Below are 25078 nucleotides of genomic sequence, written 5' to 3' on the forward strand. Positions count from 1 at the left end.
TCTCTAACTCCTCTTGTCCTCCATGCTATTTGTTATGCTCCACAAATAAGTGAAACCATACTTGAGTCAAGTGATACTTGACTCTCTCAGCTTGACTTATTTCACTCAGAATAATCTCTTCCATGTTGCTACAATAGTTGGGTATTCATCCTTTAAGATGGAGGCATAATACTCCATAGAGTATATGGACCACATCTTCCTTATCCATTCGTCCGTTGAAGGGCATCTTGGTTCTTTTTACAGTTTGGCGACCGTGGCCATTGCTGCTATAAACATTGGGGTACAGATGGCCCTTCTTTTCACTACATCTGTATTTTGGGGTAAATACCCAGTAGTGCAATTGCAGGATCATAGGGAAGCTCTATTTTTAATTTCTTGAGGAATCTCCACACTGTTCTCCAAAGTGGCTGTACCAACTTGCATTCCCACCAATAGTGTAAGAGGGTTGCCCTTTCTCCACATCCCCTCCAACACATGTTGTTTCCTGTCTTGCTAATTTTGGCCATTCTAACTGGTATAAAGTTGTATCTCAATGTGGTTTTAATTTGAATCTCCCTGAGGGCTAGTGATGATGAACATTTTTTCATGTGTCTGATAGCCATTTATATGTCTTCATTGGAGAAGTGTCTGTTCATATCTTTTGCCCATTTTTTGAAATGATTATCTGTCTTGTGTGTGTTGAGTTTGAGGAGTTCTTTATAGATCCTGGATAGAGCAATCTATACTTTTAATGCCATTCTGATCAAAATTCCACCAGTATTTTTCAAAGAGCTGGAGCAAATAATCCAAAAATTTGTATGGAATCAGAAGAGACCCCGAATCGCTAAGGAAATGTTGAAAAACAAAAATAAAACTGGGGGCATCATGTTACCTGATTTCAAGCTTTACTACAAAGCTGTGATCACCAAAACAGCATGGTACTGGCATAAAAAACAGACACATAGACCAGTGGAACAGAGTAGAGAGCCCAGATATGGACCCTCAACTCTATGGGCAAATAATCTTTGACAAAACAGGAAAAAATATACAGAAGAAAAAAGACAGTCTCTTCAAGAAATGGTGCTGGGAAAACTGGACAGCTATATGCAGAAGAATGAAACTCGACCATTCTCTTACACCGTACACAAAGATAAACTCGAAATGGATAAAAGACCTCAACATGAGACAGGAATCCATCAAAATCCTAGAGGAGAACATAGGCAGTAATCTCTTCAATATCAGCCACAGCAACTTCTTTCAAGATATGTCTCCAAAGACAAAGGAAACAAAAGCAAAAATGAACTTTTAGGACTTCATCAAAATCAAAAGGTTCTGCACAGCAAAGGAAATAGTCAACAAAGCAAAGAGGTACCCACGGAATGGGAGAAGATACTTGCAAATGATAGTACAGACAAGAGGTTGATATACAGGATCAATAAAGAACAGATCTTCTTTTTGAATTTTATGCCTTAATTTCTGGGCTGGGAAAACTACACAGTGCATGAGGTGAGGAGGTGATATCCTTCTCTCATTTCATAAGTGTTCTCTCAGAGATCTCAGTGAGCATGTTTAGAAAAGATTTTGTTACTTATTTTATTTTAGAGAGAGAATGACAGAGTGGGGGAAGGGGCAGAAGCAGAGGGGAAAAAATCTCAAGCAGATTCTGCACTGAGTTCGGAACGATGCAGGACTGTCTCACAACGCTGAGATTATGATCTGAGCCGAAATCAAAAGCCAGACACTGAAACGACTGAGGCACCTAGTGGGATCCCTATTAAGCGGCTAAAATTAATCCCCACTGAGGGGCAGTGGGGATTAATTTTAGATTTAAAAGGGTGTTAGCTTAAAAACTGGCACCAGAATTTTTCTGGAGGGAATGATCTTGGAAAAGTGTGTAGTCCCCAAAAGCCTAATTGTTGGAAGAACCCAAACAGCAAAATAAAAAACCTTGCTGAATTGCTCTACATGAGAGAATAAAGACAGTCTCCTCCTAAGAGAGGATGCAAGAGGAGCACGGGAACAAGGAGGAATGAAATGATTCAGAGAAGAGACAATAAGGTGGGGAGAGACTGGGATTGGGTTTAAGGAGTTGGTGAAATTTTAAGCAAAGTAGAGGAGAACATAGGCAGTAACCTCTTCAATATCAGCTACAGCAATTTCTTTCAAGATATGTCTCCGAAGGCAAAGGAAACAAAAGTGAAAATGAATTTTTGGGACTTCATCCAGATAAAAAGCTTCTACACAGCAAAGGAAACAGTCAACAAAACAAAGAGGTAACCCATGAAATGGGAGAAGATATTCACAAATATCTTCTTGCCATGTTCCTGGAATAAGCCCTCTTCCTACCTCCAAATTCTCAGTTATTTTTTATGAGCCTCCAACACTCCCTTTCTTGCTTCTGATTCTCAACAGATGACTTTGCATTTCACCTCACTGGGAAAAGACATCACAAAATGGAAACAACCTTGTCTTCCTTCCACTTAATCTAGAAAAGCTTCATATTTAACCCATCTTCCACATTGCTCTTGTCACAGTGGAAGGTGGACAGCCACACCTATCAAGGGCTCTTCACCTGTTCCCTGAATTCCACTCAGTCAAGGATTTTAATCCCTATGTTGGTTCTTCTCAACCTTGGCTTTAAAAATCACCTGCAGACCTTTTTAAAAAATCCTAAAGCCCAAGAGTGCCTGGGTGGCTCAGTCAGTTAGGAGTCTGACTCTAGATTTCAGCTCTGGTCATGATCTCATGGTGACAACTAGGTGTAGAGCCTGCTTCAGATTCGCTCTCTCCTTCTCCATCTGACCCTCCCCCAACTCACATTATCTTTCTCTCTAGAAAAACAAAACAAAACAAAACAGACAAACCCTAAAGCATACCAGACCAACCAGAATGTCTGAGACATGGTAGTTAACTGCCTGGGTGATTCTAATGTGTAGACAAGGCTGTGGACTGCTACCTTCTCTCCGGGCAGTAAACTCAATTTTTCTTGGTTTGTCTCCATCTCCATAAAATTATGCCTAATAAATTATGTCTTTAAAAAAATTCTTCTTTGACCTTCATATCACCATCTCTGTTTTACAGAAAGTCTTCTTGCAGAACATGGCAATAGCTGTTATCCCCACGTTCTTACTTCCCATTGTACTGTAGTCCATGCCCGTATCTCTGGCTTCTTTCCCCATCACTGTGGAAAAAAACCTTTCCAAGTTCCCCAGTGACTTCCATATTTCCACAGTTTATGGCTATTTTCTTTCCCTGTCCTATTTAACTCATCAGCATCATTCCAAAGAACCAGTTGCTGTCTTCTTGAATCAATTATCCAGCTCTGTGACACCATGCTTTACTGATTTCCTTTAACTCCTTCTCAGTCTCCTTCTCCTTTGTCTAGACTCTAATTGCTGATGATACTAAATCTGTGTTTGTTCTTTCTTTAAACTTCCCTGCTAGCTCCTGATGGTGCCCTATTTACATCCCAAGTTCAGCTATCTCCGTGGAGCTCTAGATTCACTGATTCAAGTGACTACTTGATGTTTTCATTTGAAGATCCCACAGATATCACCAAATTAACATTTCTAAATATAATTCTTAGTTCCACCCCTAGATCTTTTCCTCCACTTTCCCCAGTCTTCCTAGTTCTGAAAGCAGCACCACCACAAACCTAGTCAGTCAGATACATGCCACCTAGAGTTATCCTTGACTCCTCTCTCTTCTTCACCTCCCATGTCAACCCCTCTTCATTTTCTTTTTTTTTTCCCCCAATTTATTTATTTTCAGAAAAACAGTATTCATTATTTTTTCACCACACCCAGTGCTCCATGCAAGCTGTGCCCTCTATAATACCCACCACCTGGTACCCCAACATCCCACCCCCCCCCGCCACTTCAAACCCCTCAGACTGTTTTTCAGAGTCCATAGTCTCTCATGGTTCACCTCCCCTTCCAATTTACCCAAATTCCCTACTACTCTCTAACGCCCCTTGTCCTCCATGCTATTGGTTATGCTCCACAAATGAGTGAAACCATATGATAATTGACTCTCTCTGCTTGACTGATTTCACTCAGCATAATCTCTTCCAGTCCCGTCCATGTTGCTACAAAAGTTGGATATTCGTCCTTTCTGATGGAGGCATAATACTCCATAGTGTATATGGACCACATCTTCCTTATCCATTCATCCGTTGAAGGGCATCTTGGTTCTTTCCATAGTTTGGTGACTGTGGCCATTGCTGCTATAAACATTGGGGTACAGATGGCCCTTCTTTTCACGACATCTGTATCTTTGGGGTAAATACCCAGGAGTGCAATTGCAGGGTCGTAGGGAAGCTCTATTTTTAATTTCTTGAGGAATCTCCACACTGTTCTCCAAAGAGGCTGCACCAACTTGCATTCCCACCAACAGTGTAAGAGGGTTCCCCTTTCTCCACATCCTCTCCAACACATGTTGTTTCCTGTTTTGTTAATTTTGGCCATTCTAACTGGTGTAAGGTGATATCTCAATGTGGTTTTAATTTGAATCTCCCTGAGGGCTAATGATAATGAGCATTTTTTCATGTGTCTGATAGCCATTTGTATTTCTTGATTGGAGAAGTGTCTGTTCATATCTTCTGCCCATTTTTTGATGTGTTTGTCTGTTTCGTGTGGGTTGAGTTTGAGGAGTTCATTATAGATCCTGGATATCAACCTTTTGCCTGTACTGTCATTTGCAAATATCTTCTCCCATTCCGTGGGTTGCCTCTTTGTTTTTTTGACTGTTTCCTTTGCTGTGCAGAAGCTTTTGATTTTGATGAAGTCCCAGAAGTTTATTTTCGCTTTTGTTTCCTTTGCCTTTGGAGACGTATCTTGAAAGAAGTTGCTGTGGCTGATATCGAAGAGATTACTGCCTATGTTCTCCTCTAAGATTCTGATAGATTCCTGTCTCACGTTGAGGTCTTTTATCCATTTTGAGTTGATCTTTGTGTACGGTGTAAGAGAATGGTCGAGTTTCATTCTTCTACATATAGCTGTCCAGTTTTCCCAGCACCATTTATTGAAGAGACTGTCTTTTTTCCACTGTATATTTTTTCCTGTTTTGTCGAAGATTAATTGACCATAGAGTTGAGGGTCCATATCAGGGCTCTCTACTCTGTTCCACTGGTCTATGTGTCTGTTTTTATGCCAGTACCATGCTGTCTTGGTGATCACAGCTTTGTAATAAAGCTTGAAATCAGGTAAGGTGATGCCGCCAGCTTTATTTTTGTTTTTCAACATTTCCTTAGCGATTCGGGGTCTCTTCTGATTCCATACAAAAAACAAGAGCCCAGGACCTGACGGATTCCCTGGGGAATTCTACCAAACCTTCCAAGATGAAATAACACCTATTCTCCTGAAGCTGTTTCAAAAAATTGAAGCAGAAGGAAAACTTCCAGACTCTTTCTATGAAGCCAGCATTACCCTGATCCCCAAACCAGGCAAGGACCATACCAAAAAGGAGAATTTCAGACCAATATCACTGATGAATATGGATGCTAAGATTCTCAACAAGATCCTAGCCAACAGGATCCAACAACACATTAAAAAGATTATCCACCATGATCAGGTGGGATTCATCCCTGGGCTACAAGGATGGTTCAACATTCGTAAATCAATCAATGTGATACAACAAATTAATATGAGAAGAGAGAAGAACCACATGGTCCTCTCAATTGATGCAGAAAAAGCATTTGACAAAATCCAACATCCGTTCCTGATTAAAACGCTTCAAAGTATAGGGATAGAGGGAACATTCCTGAACCTCATCAAATCTATCTATGAAAGACCCACAGCAAATATCATCCTCAATGGGAAAAAGCTTGCAGCCTTCTCGTTGAGATCAGGAACAAGACAAGGATGCCCACTTTCACCACTCTTGTTCAACATAGTATTAGAAGTCCTAGCAACAGCAATCAGACAACAGAGAGAAATAAAAGGTATCCAAATTGGTAATGAAGAAGTCAAACTCTCTCTCTTCGCAGATGACATGATTCTTTATATGGAAAACCCAAAAGACTCCACCCCCAAACTACTAGAACTCATACAGCAATTCAGCAGCGTGGCAGGATACAAAGTCAATGTGCAGAAATCAGTGGCTTTCTTATACACTAACAATGAAAATACAGAAAGGGAAATTAGAGAATCGATTCCATTTACTATAGCACCAAGAACCATAAGATACCTGGGAATAAACCTAACTAAAGAGGTAAAGGATCTATACTTGAGGAACTATAGAATACTCATGAAAGAAATTGAAGAAGATACAAAAAGATGGAAGACCATTCCATGCTCTTGGATCGGAAGAATAAACATTGTTAAAATGTCTATACTGCCTAGAGCAATCTATACTTTTAATGCCATTCCGATCAAAATTCCACCGGCATTCTTCAAAGAGCTGGAGCAAATAATCCCTCTTCATTTTCTGTCCTAAATCCAAAGCATTCTCCAATTCATCCCCTCTTCATCTCCACTGCCACCACCATCCATCATCATCTCTGTCCTGGGCCACAGCTTCCAAACTGATCTGCCTAGTTTTATTCTCATCTGTCCTTTCAGTGATACCTAGGGGAGAGCCCTCTGTTCCCTTTCTGTAATGTAGCATCAAGTGTTGGGCCATGTTATCTCTACACCGGGCAACTCCTTCTGAACAGGGAAACCTGGAAGCTGCTCACCATGGATACAACCAAGGCAGGGATCAGGTAGTAGAAAGTTATTAAACTATCCACTCCCTGAATGATTCTCCTATAAACTCAATGTCAGGCAACATGACTTACCCTTTACAGCTCTGGAAAACTGGAAACATAGATTGAAACGCATGTAGACACATACCCCATGATATGTGATATAAACATTTTGGGGATTATACCAAATTTGGGGTAAACCATATCATTTCTAAATACCTTGGAGTGCTAGATAGTTATATGAAATTATATAATTTTCTATTTGTAATGCAAAGAAAATCAACAATGAATCCCTAGTTTATTTATTTTACAAATATGGATTCTTAAAATACAATTTTTTTACAATAGGCCATGACCAAAGTACTTCGCCATTTCATTTCTTTGCTTTCATTCTCTATTAGACCTCCAAATGCTGGTGTTCCTTAGGGCTTAATGCTATATCTTCTTTCCTCTCTATATTTTCTCCCTAGGTGCAAATGACTCCCAAGTTTACAACTCTGATTCTCGTCTCCAGATTCACAGAATGGAATACCTACTTGTCATCTCTGCTTGGATATCTACAGTTAACTCCAACTTAACATTTTGAAAATCATAATGTGTCTCTACACCTTCATTCCCTTCAGTCTTCCCCACCTCTGTAAGCAGCACCACATCCCCTCAGTCCCAGAATGCTTTATATCTGGTTGACAAGATTATTGTACACAGGAGGGCACCTTTGAACAGCACATGGCCCTATTAACTTCTCCTTATTACCATCAGCCTCGGACACCTGTCTCAGAGATAGGATTATCAGGTACAAGATGATGGGGTGGAGAGTGGGGAGTATAGGATTAGCTCAGTGCCATCTGCCAACACTACTGGAACTGATAATTCAAAATAAAGGTCAGTAGGATCCAGGTTTATATTATATATATGTAAACAATGTTGTTGTTCACTTATTATCAATAGGTAAGTGCAGCTCAACCCTGATTCAAATGCCATTCTCACAAGCAATGTCATTCAAAATCAGCAAAAAAAAAAAAAAAACAAAAAAAAAAACAACTCATTTTGGAAGATAGTGGAGAGCAATACACAGGAAGTAAGATGATGTGAGACATCTCCCATCCTGTGTCAGCTTTTAATAAGTTTCATTACGTTATTTTTTAAGATCCAAAAGTGCACCCTCTCCCATTAATGCAGCTGCAATGTTTGCTTCTGCTTCTGGAACTGAAAATCAGCTCCATTCCAAGTATGGAAGCAGTGGGCAGATAAAGAAGGGCAGACAGGGAGATGGGGGAAAAGTACTGTGCGTGACTAAGTTTTTAAACTGAATTGAGAGAAATCCTAGGACTTGACCTATTTTATTTGAATATAAGTAGATTCTCCCTTTCTGTAAGACAGAAAGGGAGAATCAGAATAGCAGTAGAGATTAAGTTGTATTATATATATATATATATTTTTTAAAGATTTTATTTATTTATTTGACAGACGAAGATCACAAGTAGGCAGAGAAGCAGGCAGAGAGAGAGGAAGGGAAGCAGGTTCCCTGCTGAGCAGAGAGCCCGATGCGGGGCTCGATCCCAGGACCCTGGGATCATGACCTGAGCCGAAGGCAGAGGCTTTAACCCACTGAGCCCTAAGTTGTATTATATTAAACTAAAGTTACATATTTGTACATCCAGAGTTATGGTTTATGAAATTTATACCCAGTTGGTATTTATGGGATTCTTCCAACATTCAGGCTTTCTGTTCTTGAATTAGGGAGATAGAGAAGTTTGTTTTACTATGGATAGGATCAACTTTATCCTATTTTTCTTGAAAGCTCATTTTGTTTACAGAGTAATAGCATACACAGAAGTGACACCATCAACACCCAGCTCCACAATTAACTAATTGTGCAACTTCAGGCATTCTTCGATTATTTCCTGGAATAAATGTTTACCAGTACTAATTTCACATGCAGAGGCTTTGTCCTCATATATATTAAGGACAAATTTCATTTTTTCCCCTGTCTTTCAACCATGGGAAGCAGTGTATGTAGAAAAGGGACATATATTCTAGAATAATTCTGCTAACCCTCCAAAAAGAGATGCATTGGAAAAATATGAGCAACTTTTTTTTAAAATGAGAAAAATGCTTGCTCCTTACCTTCACACCAAGGATTGAAAAGAATGTAGGTGTCCGTTTCTGGGTTTCGGCTGGTACGAAGTATGCCGTAGGGGGTCCAGATAGCAACATACATGCGGAACTTCCCCACAATACACTCTGGAGAAGACTGGATGGACAGCCGGACAGACCTGTCCTCTCTCCTGACAACTTTGGCCCCCCACTTGCCTCTCTGCAGCTCCGGGACGATAGGAACTGGAATGTAGGTTCCCTTGTTCTCCTGAGGGTAGCGACCTTTGAGAAGAGAGAATGAGTTTTGAGTCTATTTCACAAACCATTTTTGTTCTCACTCTGTCATCTCGTAGCTGAAGATTAAAATAATTAATTGGACTTGAAATCATAAGACTTGGGTTTGAATTTCATTTCTGCTACTGTGTTGCTACGCGACATTAGTTGATTTTCTTCTTTGAAGCTCAGAATTGTCATGTCTAGATTTAAAAAAAAAAGAATAACAATACTTACAGGAATAGTCATTCGTTAGTTAATGAATTCAAATAAGATGTAGAAATCATAATCTGGGATACAAAACAAAACGGAGCTTCTAGGGTACTGTGAAGTTATCATTCCCTGAAATTCTGCTTTCTAAAAGTTAGAATTGCTTTTTTAGTGTGATAGGCAAATGTGTTTTTGCTTATTCTGAATACGATTTGTTATATTACCTATAATAGGATTATATTTATAGGTTGTATATTTGACCTTCTTCATATTCAACTGAAACATGTGTTTATTGGCAGTCATATCAGGGATTTAGCTTTATGTCCTGGGCAAGAATTCAGGTTCCAGAGGCAAGTTCTCTAGATTTGAATCTTGGGCTCTGCTCCTCCCCTATGCTGGCAACTTCTAGCAAATCACTTGACCCCTACAAATCCCTATTACCTTCTCTTTTTCTTCATCGGTAAATGACGATAATGATATTACCTGAGGAGGAAGTAAAATAACCCATGTAAGATGCTTTGCCTATAATTTTTCATACATAACAAACTTTAGCTGTCATTTCAATAAAAAATGAAGTAACAGGGAATTTTACCATATTTCCAGGCTTAGCACACATTATGTATAAGTTTTCTCAGGATACATTTTATTTGTCTTTATTGCAGTCATTTAGACCAAATTCTTAGTTCATAGTGTTAACCTCAAAACTAAATTTTACCAATGGTTTCCTGAAAAATAGTCTTCACAGTATCTCTCCATCTCTCTCTCTCTCCATATATATATGGAGATAATTATCTTTCTATCTATCTCTCTATCTATCTATCATCTATCAGGTCAACTTAACAACATTCTTTTTTTTTTTTTTTAAGATTTGTTTATTTATTATAGGGAGAGCATGAGAGCAGGAGGGGTGGGAGGGGTGGAGGGAGAGGGAAACAGAAAATCCCAGGCAGACTTCCTGCTAAGCAGGGAGCATGACCTGGGGCTTAATCCAAGGACCCTGAATCACTACCTGAGCTAAAATTAAGATTCGGACTCAACCGACTAAGCCATGTAGGTGCCCCTCAACCTCACAGCATTCTTTAACTTTTCAGCTTACAGTTTAATTTATGATTTAGCATACAGGATAATCAAATGTATAGATATTTTAAAATGGAGCAACACTTTCATTTATAAAGTTTCCCAAAATGTGTTACATATTTAATTCTAATTGACTGGAAGAAAAATACAAATCAGGCTAATAAGTCTACAAATTATTTTGACTACAGGCAGACAAAACTTTAAAAGAAAAACATATTTATTTTAATTATTTTATAGAAAGCATATAGAGGATTCTGCATTAAAACTAACAAAAACAATGCTTCATTTGGGGCTCCAATTACATAGTATGTGTTATGAGGTCTTTTAAGATTTTATTTATTTATTTATTTGAGAGAGAGAAAGAACAAGCAAGCACTAGCAGCAGACAGAGGGAAAGGGAGAAGCAGGCTCCCCGCTGATCAGAGAGCTCAATGTGGGGCCCTATTCCAGGACCCTGAGATCATGACCTAAGGTGAAGGCAGACACTTAATGACTGAGTCACGGAGGTGCCCTATGCTATGAGGTCATAAAGGATTCTTTGGTAGGCATATTTTCAAAAGGTAGAGCATTCTAAGGAGGTGGTTGCATAAGTTAACTGCTGTGTAATTTTATGAGATGTTTAATCTTAATGAAAACAATAACTTACACAGTGTAAGTTGGGGAGAAAGAGTAGAACCCCAGTGCTTTGTTATGTTAGGGGTATCAGTTAATCACCACTCAGGATGAATATTATAAATCCAATAAAGCCTTAAAAATAGTTTGCTGCCAAGGTGCAACATTGTCTAGGTGGTGATTTTGGAAATACCTGGAGCTTAGCCCCTGTGAATGCTGCACATAAATCCTGCAAGAGCTGTTTGTTCAAAGGCGCCTCCATATTTCCTGTGCATGTTCCTCTTTGTGCTTGTTCAAACTAGGAGATAAGGCTGCCCTTTTCTCTGGAGGCATTGTTGCTCTCTGGAGCCCCCCATCAGTACTGAAGTGTACACATCAAACTCAATCTCACTAGCTAAATGGGACCATAATTCATTCATTACAGGGGCTTCTGGCAGCTGTTGCCACTAAACACTGGCTTGGATTTAGAAGAAACAGTATTAAATATAATAAAGCTTAGTAAAAACAAGTTTTCAGAGATAAAATCTATGCTATAAGGACAGATTCAATTTTAAAAAAATAAAAGGAGTTTTATTTTTTTTTTTTCCCAATTTATTTATTTTCAGAAAAACAGTATTCATTATTTTTTCACCACACCCAGTGCTCCATGCAAGCTGTGCCCTCTATAATACCCACCACCTGGTACCCCAACCTCCCACCCCCCCGCCACTTCAAACCCCTCAGACTGTTTTTCGGAGTCCATAGTCTCTCATGGTTCACCTCCCCTTCCAATTTACCCAAATTCCCTACTACTCTCTAACACCCCTTGTCCTCCATGCTATTGGTTATGCTCCACAAATGAGTGAAACCATATGATAATTGACTCTCTCTGCTTGACTGATTTCACTCAGCATAATCTCTTCCAGTCCCGTCCATGTTGCTACAAAAGTTGGATATTCGTCCTTTCTGATGGAGGCATAATACTCCATAGTGTATATGGACCACATCTTCCTTATCCTTTAAAATGCATTACACAATAATGCTCCTTCAGGAGCAGCAATGAAGGTGGAGGGTATCTCTGAAGCTATGTGTGAGCGATGAGCCTCAGCTTCTACTTTGCACTAACATCCCCTTTTGTTAGGAACATTGAAATAATGAAGACAATCACTAGTTTCCATTATTACACCTGCAATTATTTCAAAGACTCACATTAAATTTTACCTGTTAAATTCATGGTATACCATAGAAGGAACAAAAAAGGGGAGCCATGTTCATTCCTTCTGGCTTTGAACACAGTCACAACTTAATCTAAAGACTAGTTTGAACATTTTTCATTCATGCAACAATATTGTCTACTATGTGCTATACATTATTCTAAGTGCTAGGAATACAACACTGAACAAAACAGACTCCTGAGCTCATAGAGCTTGTAGTCTGTGGAAAAAGCCAATGCTTGTTTTGTGTGTTATGTGCCTGTCACTGCTTTATTCCTTCTATTAAACTGTGAGAAGGAAATTATTATCATCACCCTAAATTTGACAAATCAAGGAACTAACAACATGTGGCCATTAAGCAATTTGTCCAAGGTGATGCAACTAGTTAAGCAGCAAGGTTGAGACCCAAATGCAATCAGTCTAGCTGGAAAGGCTGGCAGTTTAACCACTAAACTCTACGGTATTTGCATGTGTGGAAAAGGCTTTGGAGTTGGTGAGAACTATGTCCAAATTCTGACTCCACAATTCACTATAGGTATAACTTTGCACAAATTGCTTAACTGATTGAGCTTTCCTTTCCTTGTCTCTGCAGTTCCAGAAATGGAAGGAAAATAGACTTTATAACATACTAAAAGCTTTACACTTGGTGCATGGTAGGGGGTAACTCAGGAAACATTTATTGTTTGTGTTTAAATGTAACAGCTACTGGCAAGTAAAGCCAGAAGGAAGAAGAGGTGATACCCCACCCACTCCTGCCCTACAAGGTCTGGTTCTAAATCAGAAGAAATGTGAGTGTCCCAGTGAAATCTGGTTACTTCTGTGGAGGGACATGTGGCCATGGGGAGAGTAATTCAGCTGGCTCAGCCCCTTACTGTGTGATTATGGTACTTGTCCTCTCCCACTTTTTCTGTAAAGTGGGATACTACGGATCATAGTTGGTGATGGGGAGGGCGGGTCAATAAATGGCAGTTACTGTTAGAATATTTCCTGCACTGTCTCAAGCTTTCTGATTCCTCTAAGTGATCCTTTTTCTGCACCAAGTTTAGGAAGCCAGGATGGGCTCACTGACATTCAACTTAAAGAATCCAAATCTACTTCAAGGGCCAGTTCATTCCTGAGTCAAATATGCTGAACTAAGAGAATGCACACTCAGTAAAAAACATGACATCATTCATTATGAACCAAAAAGCCTTAATAATTTCAGAATCACCATGTAAGAATCACCTGAAACTCGTCCCTCACTCATAACTTGGGATTTTCTGAATCAGTTATGGTGACTGTCATTTTCATGCATTCATGCCTTTATCAGAAGTCAGCAAGTGATGATCTACAAGCCAAAGGTAGCTGACTGGCTGTTCGTGTAAATAAAGTTTGACTGCACACACTCATCCGTTCAAGTATGATTGTGTTACAACAGCAGTGTAGAGTAGCTGTGACAGGGACCATATGGTCTGCAAAGCCTAAAATATTTGCTATCTGGCCCTGGTAAATGGTTGCCAACCTGTGCCTTAGAGAATTTTACATTTTATATATTTAAGGGGTGATTTATTATGGAGACTCAGCATCTAAGACTGGGACCTAAGAAGGAAATATTATCACCTAGTTTTCTCTTCTAAAGAGAAAATGTCACTAAATTAATAACAAGCATCTGAACTACTATTAGGTCAGCATTTGGTTTCCTTAACACCTCCTAGTTAAATTTCTCACAGTATTAGATGGTGTTGAAGACATAGGAAGTGGTTGTAATTTTTTTTATGAATTTCAGTAGACATAGCTAAAATGTTCAATTTAATTACTGTATAAGGTATTTAGAGTTGCCAAGGCAGCTCCTATAGCTAGAGATGGAAATAAAGTGACAGGAATAAAGGCTTATTTCTGGGGTCTTTTCCTGAGAAGGAATTTTTGCAGATGGGAAACTGAGGCCCCTTGAGGTTGTCCCATGAAGGGCATCTATATAACTAGGCAGAGGTTAGAGATAGGTCTTGGACCAAGTTCTCTGTACTGTGACACCCCTTCTCTTTTCTCTGGATCATGTTGCTTACATGGAGCTAAGGGGAGGATACTGAAGGCACTACAAAATAATAATAATAATAATAATAATAATGTATCTACATTGTTAATTAATTATGACAAATATACCATATTAGTGTATAACGTTAATACTGGGGAAAACTAGATGCAGGGCTTATTTATTTATTTTTCAAAATTTCTTTATTTATTTTAGAGAACATGTGTGCACACATAAGTGGGGGGAGGGGCAGAGGAAGAGAAAGAGAGAACCCTCAAGGAGACACCCTGCTGAGTATAGAGCCAAACGCTGGGCTCCGTTCCAGAACACAGAGATCATGACATGAGCAGAAACCAAGAGTCCAATGCTTAACCAGCTGTGCCACCCAAACACCCTTAGATGCAGGGCTGAAAAGAACTCTCTGTACTATCCTGTACTATCCTTATAATTTTTCTTTAAACCGAAAAACAATTTTTTTTTAAGAGAAGGAGAATATGAGCAGGGCGAGGAACAGAGAGAGAGAGAGGGATAATCTCAAGCAGACTCTTGCTGAGCACAGAGCCCAACATGGGGCTCCATCTCATGACCCTGTGGTCAACGACGTGAGCCAAAGTCAAGAGTTGGATGCTCCACCGACAGAGCCACCCAGGTGCCCCTAAACTGAAAGTACTCTAAAATAAACTGTTTATCTAAAAATAAAGATGAAAAATAGAGAAGAATAAGGCTGGAACATCTGAAGGGTTAGGAGTCCAAAGAACAGTGTGGGGATATGCCTTGGTGGATAGGAGGGGCAAGAGACAGACATGGATGCAAGGGCTTAATAACCAGTAGTAAGAAAGAAAACCTGCAGGGGGAGGTTGCAAAGAGGAGTTGGGGCTACGGTGGGTTTGAGGTGGGAAGCTCTGTCAGTGACTGAAGGGAGAAGGAAGAAGGGGAAGCAGGACAGCTGATATGCACAGGACACACAGCAGCAGACCAGCGTGTGGAAACAAATCAGGAACCGGTAGTCAGTACATTCATTCCAAAGGCAGGCTCAAGAACCCAAATTCACAGATGTTTTCATATTCACTGTATGGAAAAGCTGATTATTAATGGGAGACCTGACATGTCAATAGTACCGCAGGGTGTTGTCGGCTGCTCTGTACACCATGTTTAATTCTGAATGTAATGATTTCAATGACAGCTCTGGGGAAGAATTTTCTATGATTGAGTTGTGAGTGAGGAAGTTATGACAGAGTAGTATTTCATTTCGTTAAATAGCTCTTCTCACCCCCAGGAGGTAGCATGTATAAGAGACCACGAGCAGGCTGCAGTCTGCGACACCCATCCATCAACATCTACGACTGCCCATCAACTGTCCTTGGCTAAATCTGGATGTGAACCTCAGCCTTACACAGGTGGTGATCACCATACACATATTTGCTGAAAGTGTGGAATGCCCTGATAATTGCTCCCCCCACAAATTGTGTGACTTTTGTGTTAAAAAATCTGAGCAAGAAAAACAAAAGTAGAAAATATCATGTCTCAGAAAGGATTCTTACTTTGTTTTTAATAATGTAGTCTTTGAAATTGGACTACCAACCGTGAAAAAAATATAATTACCGATTGCATTCTTTCACACTTATCTAAAATTGGTGCCATCTTCCCACCTGATCTAGAAATTAACACATGCTCTTAGTTTAAGTGCTTGTTTTCATTTGTAAATTAGTTTTGAGGCCACGGAAAAACTGTTTGTAAGGTAAAATTCACTTGGACCCTATGCCTACATTCGAACACCCTCGTGTCTTCTTGAACCTCATCCTCTCCTTACACATACATGGGTAGATACCCATGTATGCTGCACCTACCTTAACACCCCCATCCTGGGAGGAAGTGGGTGAACATATTTAGTTCCTTAAGATTTTATTTTTTACTAATATTGGCTTCTTGAGACTGAGCTTTTTACATGGCTTAACATTTTTGTCTCATTCACATGACAGAAAAGAGAAATCCACCTCCAGGTCATATTCTCCCTCTGTGTCCCTGGGGAAAATTAGCTCACAATGATTCATTGCACAGACCAGAGAACCCGCTTCATGCAAAGTGCTGCCTAGGCAAAACTCTACAGAGGAACATGTTGTATTTTAAAAATTCATTCTTAGTGAGTTGATTGCCTGGATTTTTTTTTTTTATTAAAAACACAATGTCAAAAAAAGGAAAAAGTAAACATAATGTCCTTGTGCTAATTAGGTTCCCAGATAGTCCAAAAAGAACACCAACTAGCATATACTATGGTCAGTATGGTTGAATATTGTTGCTAAATAGATTTTTTTTTTACTTCACTTTGCTCATACCTAAAACCCAGAAGATCATACTCAGCAAGGAGGAGGAGTAGGTACCCGTAACTGAAGAAGACATGTCTGCCAGTCACTTTGCCTTGGTGCTCTGAAATGAAGAAGTTCATACCTCAGAACACCTCTACTTCTCTCATCTCTTGGCAACATCATCTACAAGTGAAGTGACCAAAGTTGTGCTCCATCTATGCTAGACTTAGTAACAATCACCCGAAAAGCCCAAACAAAACTGTCCTTTCTTATTCACTTATATCTCTATTTTTCTTATTAAACGAAACAAAGATACTATCTTACTTGTCTTTATGGCCCCATAGAATGCTGTCAAAATATCATGCACCAAACAGGTGCACCATAAATGTCAATGGGACTGAATCGTGCTTTTTGCAGATGTCAGGTCCGATTCAGAGTATCACAGAGATTATGCTGAGTGAAAAAAGTCAAGCAGAGAGAGTCAATTTTCATATGGTTTCACTTATTTGTGGAGCATAACAAATAACATGGAGGACAAGGGGAGATGGAGAGAAGGGAGTTGGGGGAAATTGGAAGGGGAGGTGAACTATGAGAGACTATGGACTCTGAAAAACAATCTGAGGGGTTTGAAGCGACGGTGGGTGGGAGGTTGGGGTACCAGGTGGTGGGTATTATAGAGGGCACGGATTGCATGGAGCACTGGGTGTGGTGAAAAAACAATGAATACTGTTATGCTGAAAAAAAGAAACCCAAAGAGTATCACAGAAACTTTAGAAGATCTGGAACGAGATGCCTGTAGCGAGCCGGTTGTTAATTCCAAGCATCTTTCACAAGAAATGAAAATTTCTAATTCGAAAACTTTTCCTTCAAAGGGGTGTTTTCCATTCACATATAAATATGTTTAAGTTGAGCTCTGACTCCACCCAATTGCAGACTTTCTTTAATAGTGAATTCTTAAAAGAGGATCCTCTCTAGGGAACACATGAATAGATCATGTCTCCAGCTGGGAAGGTAAATTTCATGATGTTAATTCATTTTTCCATTTGATTCATTTGTTTTTCCCAAGACGCATCTTTCATGCTCAAAATAATCAATCAATTTCCAAACGGGCCCTGAAAGTGTTGTTGTGGCAACATGGTGCATGTGGCAGAGCTGGAAAAAAGAGTATGTAGACTTGTATAGGGAAGGAAACCTGGTTTTAACAGCCTTGAGGTCGAACAGCAGTGCACAGCAACCAGGATGTGATAAGTCCCTGCATTACCTTCAGAAACATCAGGTTACCAACTACAAAAATGAAATACCATCATCAAAAAAGAAACAATTAAATGAAAGGCGTAGGAATCTTGGGTGGTAACAACTAAGAGGAGAGAAAGGCGAATGGTCAAAAGCAAATCATTGAGGACCTCAGGAATTTGCCATTTTGTATTTTGCCAGTGGGAGAGTTTATATATATATTTTCAGATGTTTCTTAAGGGAAGAAAGCTTCCTGGCAATGTTTCTTCTGTGGCTCCAGGAAACTGAGGAAGGAAAGGGAAGCTTACTGAGGACAGAGACTGATTTGTGTTTAACATTGCATACCCAGTGGCATGCAAGATGGTTGGAACACAGTAGGTGCTCAAAAAATATTTGGTAAATTGAAGATAGACTTTCTTTAAGCATCTTTTCTATCTCAATTTTATTTCACTTTTTTCCCAATCTTTCCTATGTCTTTTATTTTTAAAAAATATTTTATTTATTTATTTGACACAGAGAGATCACAAGTAGGCAGAGAGGCAGGGAGAGAGGGGGGGAAGCAGGCTCCCTGATGAACAGAGAGCCCAATGGGGGGCTCAATCCCATGACCCTGAGACCATGAACTGAGCCGAAGGCAGAGGCTTAACCCTCTGAGCCACCCAATGCCCCATCCTATGTCTTTTAAAATCTGTTTCAGAGTAAGATGAAATTTTGTGAAATAACCAGCACTGTGTTAGGCTCTTTGAGTGACTAAAAATAATAATAATAATAACAATAATAATAATAGTAATAATAATAAAGCTACCTCTTGATGCATCATCAACATTAAGAAGTACACACCTTCCATGGCCAAGCAAGGTAATAATCTGTACATGAGGAGACCAGAGCCTGGCGTAAGGTGCTTCCAACAACATAGAGAGGAGGAAAAGGGCTTGAGGAAAAAATCAGAAATAACCTCAATGGCATTGAGATATAAGAATTTCTTCATCTATGAAATAACACTGTAGAGCCCCTGCAACAATTTGATACTCATCATAAATGTGCCTACAGTACACCAGGCTGTAGCTGGGGTTATTAGCCATGAGGTACAGGCAGAGAGGATTCCTCAGAGAAGGTAGCTTTGGGATATAATTTTAAAGATGGACAATGTGGGGAGAAGCCTTCCCAGCAGAGGGAATAAGGAAAGTGTGGGGCATACAGGAATGATGAAACCTCTGTGGTAGTAGAAGCAGGTGGCTTGGGCAGAGTAAGAGCCAAAGGGACATTTGATGCTATGCAAAGGTATCAGGCTATGTCTCAGGAGGGCCTGGAGATGGGGCAGGAGCCATTGAGAAGCTTTAAGTGGCTTCATGAGATTTGGACTTTGGAAAGACAACTTTGATGGTGGGATTGGAGAATGGCTTGGAAGGGACAGCCATGGAAGAAAACCAGGCAGAGGGCTAATAAGTATTCAGGTGAGACATGACAGTATCCTCAGAGTGAAAATGACTGGCTCCAGATAATGACCTAAAAGGGAGGATAAGTGAACAGGTAGGGTAGAAGCAATAGAGGCTTGGTTAGGTGGGAGATGCTGGTTCTGAGTGACAGGGGTAGAACCAAACTAACCCTAGGTTATGTTCATTCTTCACCCATGAGCTTTTGAGTGCCTACTAGGTTCCAGGCGCCATTTTAGTTGTTATGCATATAGTCACAAGTAAAACATCACTCTCTTAAGTCCTAAGAATCATGATTAAGTTTCAAGCTTTGTTGAGCATGCTGCTTTCTAAGGGGTCTGCTCCAGAAGTCAGGTCTGATGTGGTTAACCGCCATGGAGCTTTACTCAATGAAACTAGTTTTCTGGAAATGCCCTTAACCACAGGAATGTGTTGCTTCATTTGAGAGAAGACAGAATATTTTTAGATTTTTTAAAAAAATCATGAACATAAAATCTCTATGACTTAGATAAAGTTGGTTATAGAACATAACACTACACTGTAGATTTGTTCATATTGCTGATCCAATTCCTAAGGAACGGGAGGAATAGAAGTCAGAGAATCTGTATTTGAGTTCCAGGTTGTCAACTTGGGAAAACCAACTACTGTTTGTGCTTAGTGTGCTTGTTGGCCTCCTGGTTGTTTGTTCTCAGACCCAAAGCCTATACCCCGTAGAACCCTCATCCTGGTTCTACAGAAAATCTTACTCCACGCTCCTTTGTTCTCTGGCTTCTAGGTAGATTTGATCCATGAGAGCCTTTGGAGGCAGATGGGGTACATGCCAGGGTCTGTCTTCCCTTCTCTCTCTGCTTCTGGAGACGCTGAAACTCCTTCAAGGCTCTCAACTCCCACTGGGAACTGGATAGTCCCTGCCATAGCTCCAGCCCTTGGGGATTACTTCTGGGTTCTGGAAAGCCCTCCTCCTCTACAATGTGCCTCCAACTCCCAGTGTGGTAGCAATTTTCTGCTGTTACTAATTCTTGAGCTGCTTCATTCACTCTGGCTTCTTGGTTTTTCTCTCAGCAGTGTAACTGATTCCTTTGACTACAATTCCATTGCTTATACAACCTAGAGAAATTTCTGTTGTAACCTCTGAACCCTGACCATGTAGTGCATCAAATAGTACTAATACTCTGTATCAGCTCTAACAGTTATGACCATGTAATATCTGGGAAAACTGGGGCTCAGAGAACTTATGTAATTTGAACCCAGGCCTGTTTGGTCTAGCACTTATAACTGGGAAAGCTAATCAGCTTCCCAGTCCGTTTTTCATCTGTAAACTAGCCTTATAAAGGATGAAGTCTAAATAATAATATGTGTGAAGGGCATGGCATGAGCTGAACATATTATAATTCTCATTATAATATGGTGTCTGATTGTCACAACAGAAAATAAAACTCATTAAACCTATTTTATTTTTATTTCTGAGCATGACACATGGGGAGAGAAGAAGGTGGCTCCTGATGTGGTATGGTTCAAAGATTTATTCAACAGATATTTAACAAGCACCATTTAAATGCCAGGCACTGCAAGTACCTGGGTAGCTCAGTCAGTAAAGCATCTGGCTTCGGCTCAGGTCATGATCCCAGAGTCCTGAGATGGAGTCCAGCATCCAGCTCCAGGGAGCCCGCTTCTCCTTCTCCCTCTCCCTCTGCCCTTCTGCCCCTCTGCCTGCCTGTGTTCTCTCTTTCTCTCAAATAAATAAATAAACTATTTTAAAAACATAAAAAAAAAAAGCCAGGCACTGCTCTAGGTACTGAGAATATAGTGACATCAACACAGATAGGATCATGGAGCATATAGTTTAGAGGGGAGAAACAGACAATAGAAAAATAAATATATACATATCAATGGAAGTAAATGCCATGAAAATAAATAAAGCAGCTTAAGGGTACAGAAAATAATGGGGTTAGGGTGCTGATTTGGAGAGAGAGACTAGGTAGGGCTCTCTGGTAAGGTGACATTTGAGCAGAGATGTAAAAGAAGAGAAGAAATAAGTCATGCAAACATCTGGAGAAGAGCACTGCAGTAAGTGCAAAGGTCCTGAGGAAGGTGATACTTAGTATGCTTGAGGAGACTGCTGTGCCTTAGAGCAGAAGGAATATTGGAAAGAGCAATAGGAGATGAGGTAAGGAACAGTCAGGACATCAAGTAAGGCTTTGTAGGTTGTTTTCAGGACTCTGGAATTTATTCTGAGGGAGAAAAGAAATCACTAGAAAAGACACATTGTTTGTCTTAAGCTATTCCTAAAAATCACATTGGTTGCTGTGTGAAGACTATAGGAGAACAATCTAGAAGACTAGGAAGACCTCTTGGCATCTTAAAATACTCCCACTTTGCCTTTCAATAATAAAAATCCTCCCAGTGGAGAACAAATCAGAGATAGTGCTAAAATGTTTATATCTCTGGGAAGTTTGCTTACATTCATTATTCTGTGATATGAAACCCGATTACCATAATTTTCCTTAAAGCTTGTTTCACAGCTGGAAGACAAGTGGACATTAAGCATGGGGAAACTTGCTCATGGAAGATGGTACCAAAATGTGGCTATTTGGAGTACAAAGTTTGTCTACATCATAATTGTTTCTAGAGTAAGTTTTAGTCCTTCCCTAGCATGAATTTAAATGAGGGTCTATTGTTTTACCAATTCATTGAAGTTTAAATCCTCCAGATCTCAACAATGTCAAGGAGAGAGCTAAACTGTTTATGCCACAATGACTAGTTTATTGTACTTTGATGTATTTCATGATTATAAAACAGAATGCATGTCAGGGTTTTGGGGTTTTTTTTCCCTTTTCACTCCAACTGTTAGCAACACTTTCAAGGAAGGGATAAAGGATGATTCCACCTTTTCCTGGGGTTCTGCCACCCTCAAAGTGGGCTCTGGAAACCCAAGCCAGGTTTGGAGAGGGCAGGAAAACACACGTGGATTAAAAGTGGGGATCACTGACTGGAGGTATGATGGCTAGCAGCTTTGATGCCTACCTCCTTTATCTTCTCAATCAGCCTCAGGGAGCATGCCACAAAAATTCCCTACTACAAGAACTGAATTTCCCCAGCAAATGGTAATTGTATGGAGCCAAAACTCCATTTGTTTGAGCTGTATACATCATGTAAGCAGACTTAGGCTTGTGGGTCCTTTGAGAAAGACTCATTTAGCTAAAATAATAGCAACTGGCTTCAAAAACAATGTCATTAGCCAACAAGGATAGGATCAAAAGTTTAGCTGAATATCTTCCAAGCAAAGCCATCCTCTGATGAAATTGTCACTAAAACATTCAATTCTTGTTAATAATTTAATGCCATTGCAGATGGGAATAAGGACAAATCATTGGTAATTTAACAAAAATATTTGTCTGTCTTTGGAATGCAAATATATGAATGCAATTCATAAAAGCAAGTGTTAAATGAGTTTGCATTGCCAGAAATCAAACCAACTGCTGACAGAGCAAAAATCAGCATAGAAATATTCTAGGCAATGAGATTCAGTCCATTTAGTGTTAGTCTGCAGGTGGATATCAACAATACATACTCAATAAACATTTATGTAAACAGATATTTATAAATTGCTGACTATAAGCAAAGTCCTATCACTTTACCTGGAATTGACAAAGGTAGTATATGAGAGGTAGATGATATATTTCTTGTACTCAGTAAGTTTATACTCAAACACCAAGTTTAGATTGTAATTCCAGTCGGAAGTCTAATGCCACATGACGCTAACAGACTTAGAGCAGTGAATCAATGGTGGAGGCAGGAACAACTTTATTAAAGACATAACAACAAAAAGTAGAACTTGAGAGATGGGCACAAACAATGACATACGTCGTGTTTTATTACATCCTATGTACCTTTAAGTGTGGGTGTTCATTTGCTTATTATAGATGTTCATAGTTGCATCATGAGCTAATCACTGCTTACATTTAGGGGCATCATAAAAAGAACTGTACTCTAGCCTGATTTTCATGACAATGACATAATCAACTACATAAGTGACCATGAAGAAGACCTTGTTTAAACACAAGGATGTAAAGGAATCATATCGTAGGCTGGACCAGTGAAGCCCTGCTTAGAGATGCCTGTGGAAGAAGGCTATTGTTCTCCTTCACATCTCCCCAAGGCCCAAGATATTCCACTCTTCTCTCATTTTCTCTGGCAACCTGTTGCCCACTGATTTGCCTAAAATTTTTAAAATAAAGGTAACTTTCAAGTTTCTCTTTATTTGTGGATTAAAGGTGTGCAAGTTGGCCCCCCTTGAGTGACACCCAAGTCCTGTCCTTTGGAAATTGGCACAATGAGGGAATTTTGTCGAAAACATCTGTCACTACTCTTGAACTCCAAAGTTTAACCCCAAACTCAGAGCATATGCTCTGAAGTTTCATACTGCTGAGGGGCCAAAGAATCCTCACTTTAGGACTTCCTCTGGGCCTGCCTCCCCAACAGCTCCTGAAGACCAAACAACTCCACACTATACCTATTAAAAACAGCCATTTGGCTACTCATACTAAGGGAACTGGTATCAGCTAATAGTAAATATCAAGAGTCTAATAAATCCACTTTTGATAAAATTTTAATATCTGGTAAGACTAGTTACACTTCCTGTCATCTCCAAATTCACTCTTTATGGAATTAGTTCCCTAATATTTTAAATGAATAAATTGTCATGGCACACAACTTGGAGAGAGGGATGGGCTCCTGTTTTCACCTCCCATTCAGTGGACACTGTATCCTTCCAAGACCTTTCCAGACCCCAGGCCTGCATATGAATTTCACTGATTCCTCCCTGAGGGAAAAGATTGGGTATAAGGATCTTGGTTAATGTATCATTACACCTTGATCAGTCATTATCATTATGCTTAATGTCAAAATAATATATTTGTATTGTTTTAAGCCCCTAAGATTATAATCGTTTGTTACAGCAGTCATAGAAAGCTAACACAAACACAAAGCACACAGTTGTCATGTAGTGAAGTTTCATGAAGTATCAGTTTATGAGTGATATTATTATCTGTCCTATATACCATACTCATTCAAGTCTCTTTGGGTATAAATTAGAAGAAACCTCAAGGATGAGAAATGTTATGAAGGTCAGGAGTCAGGGGTCAGGATCATCATAGATATTTCATAGAAGCAAAAACAATGAGTGAGATAAACCTACATTCAATTGGGAAATACTGACAGGTGGTAAAATAGCAGTGAGCCCACACAGGATTCAGATCATGACTTCTAAATATTACTTTTTTATTAAAAGGAAGCAGGACTCCTCAGAGAAATGCTTGATTTTAGGACTGGGGCAGGGAAAATACAAGAATGAGCCTGAAACATCCTGTTGTGCCAGAAAATAAGGAAGAAAGGACATGGAAGCCAGTTGCAGGATCTTCCAACTGGCAAAATCTAGGATAATTTGAACATCAAATTAATTAATGATGGTAACCTGTTTAATTAAAAGAGGAAATCATGAATTCATACAGGCATCAACCAATCATTCTATCAGAAAAAGTTTTGATGATGAATGAAATAAATTCATAGTCTCAAGGTACTTTCTTATAAAATACTTATTAACTACAAAGGAGGGGAAAAAAAGAACTTTGCAGTAGGGACCCCTGACAGACATCACTGGGTTGGGTTCTGAGATGTACTGCCTGGAGTTGCTGAGAGTGATGCCAGAAAATGGTTCTTGGTGGGTCAGCTCTCTTTGGGAATTGCCTAAGCTGAAGAAAACTGCCTCTGAAGACCTCTTCTAGCTCCAAAACTCTCCATGAGATCAGGTATGGCCTTTGTTAGGAGTGCTCAAGTCTCGTACTCTCCCTCTGCCCACCTATTTCCAAAAGCATTCTGTATTCAACTTCTTTCCTACTAATTTCAAAGTTTACTTCCAGTGGAACCCAACTGTTATACACTGAATGCTGATATCCCCATCCCCCAAACTCTATGTT

At 39.6% G+C, this 25078-nt stretch overlaps 1 protein-coding gene across 1 annotated transcript in view; it reads right to left on the reverse strand.

Moving 5' to 3' along the window:
- The window catches only part of F13A1 (coagulation factor XIII A chain), a 171775-nt gene that overhangs the window by 113296 nt on the left and 33401 nt on the right, over positions 1-25078 (reverse strand). Inside the window, exon 4 of the mRNA XM_044258396.1 lies at positions 8792-9043. Coding sequence (XP_044114331.1) covers positions 8792-9043 — 252 coding nt within the window. The remainder of the gene's footprint in view (positions 1-8791; positions 9044-25078) is intronic.

This window comes from Neovison vison, chromosome 1, assembly GCF_020171115.1.
Source record: "Neovison vison isolate M4711 chromosome 1, ASM_NN_V1, whole genome shotgun sequence".
Taxonomy (NCBI): domain Eukaryota; kingdom Metazoa; phylum Chordata; class Mammalia; order Carnivora; family Mustelidae; genus Neogale; species Neogale vison.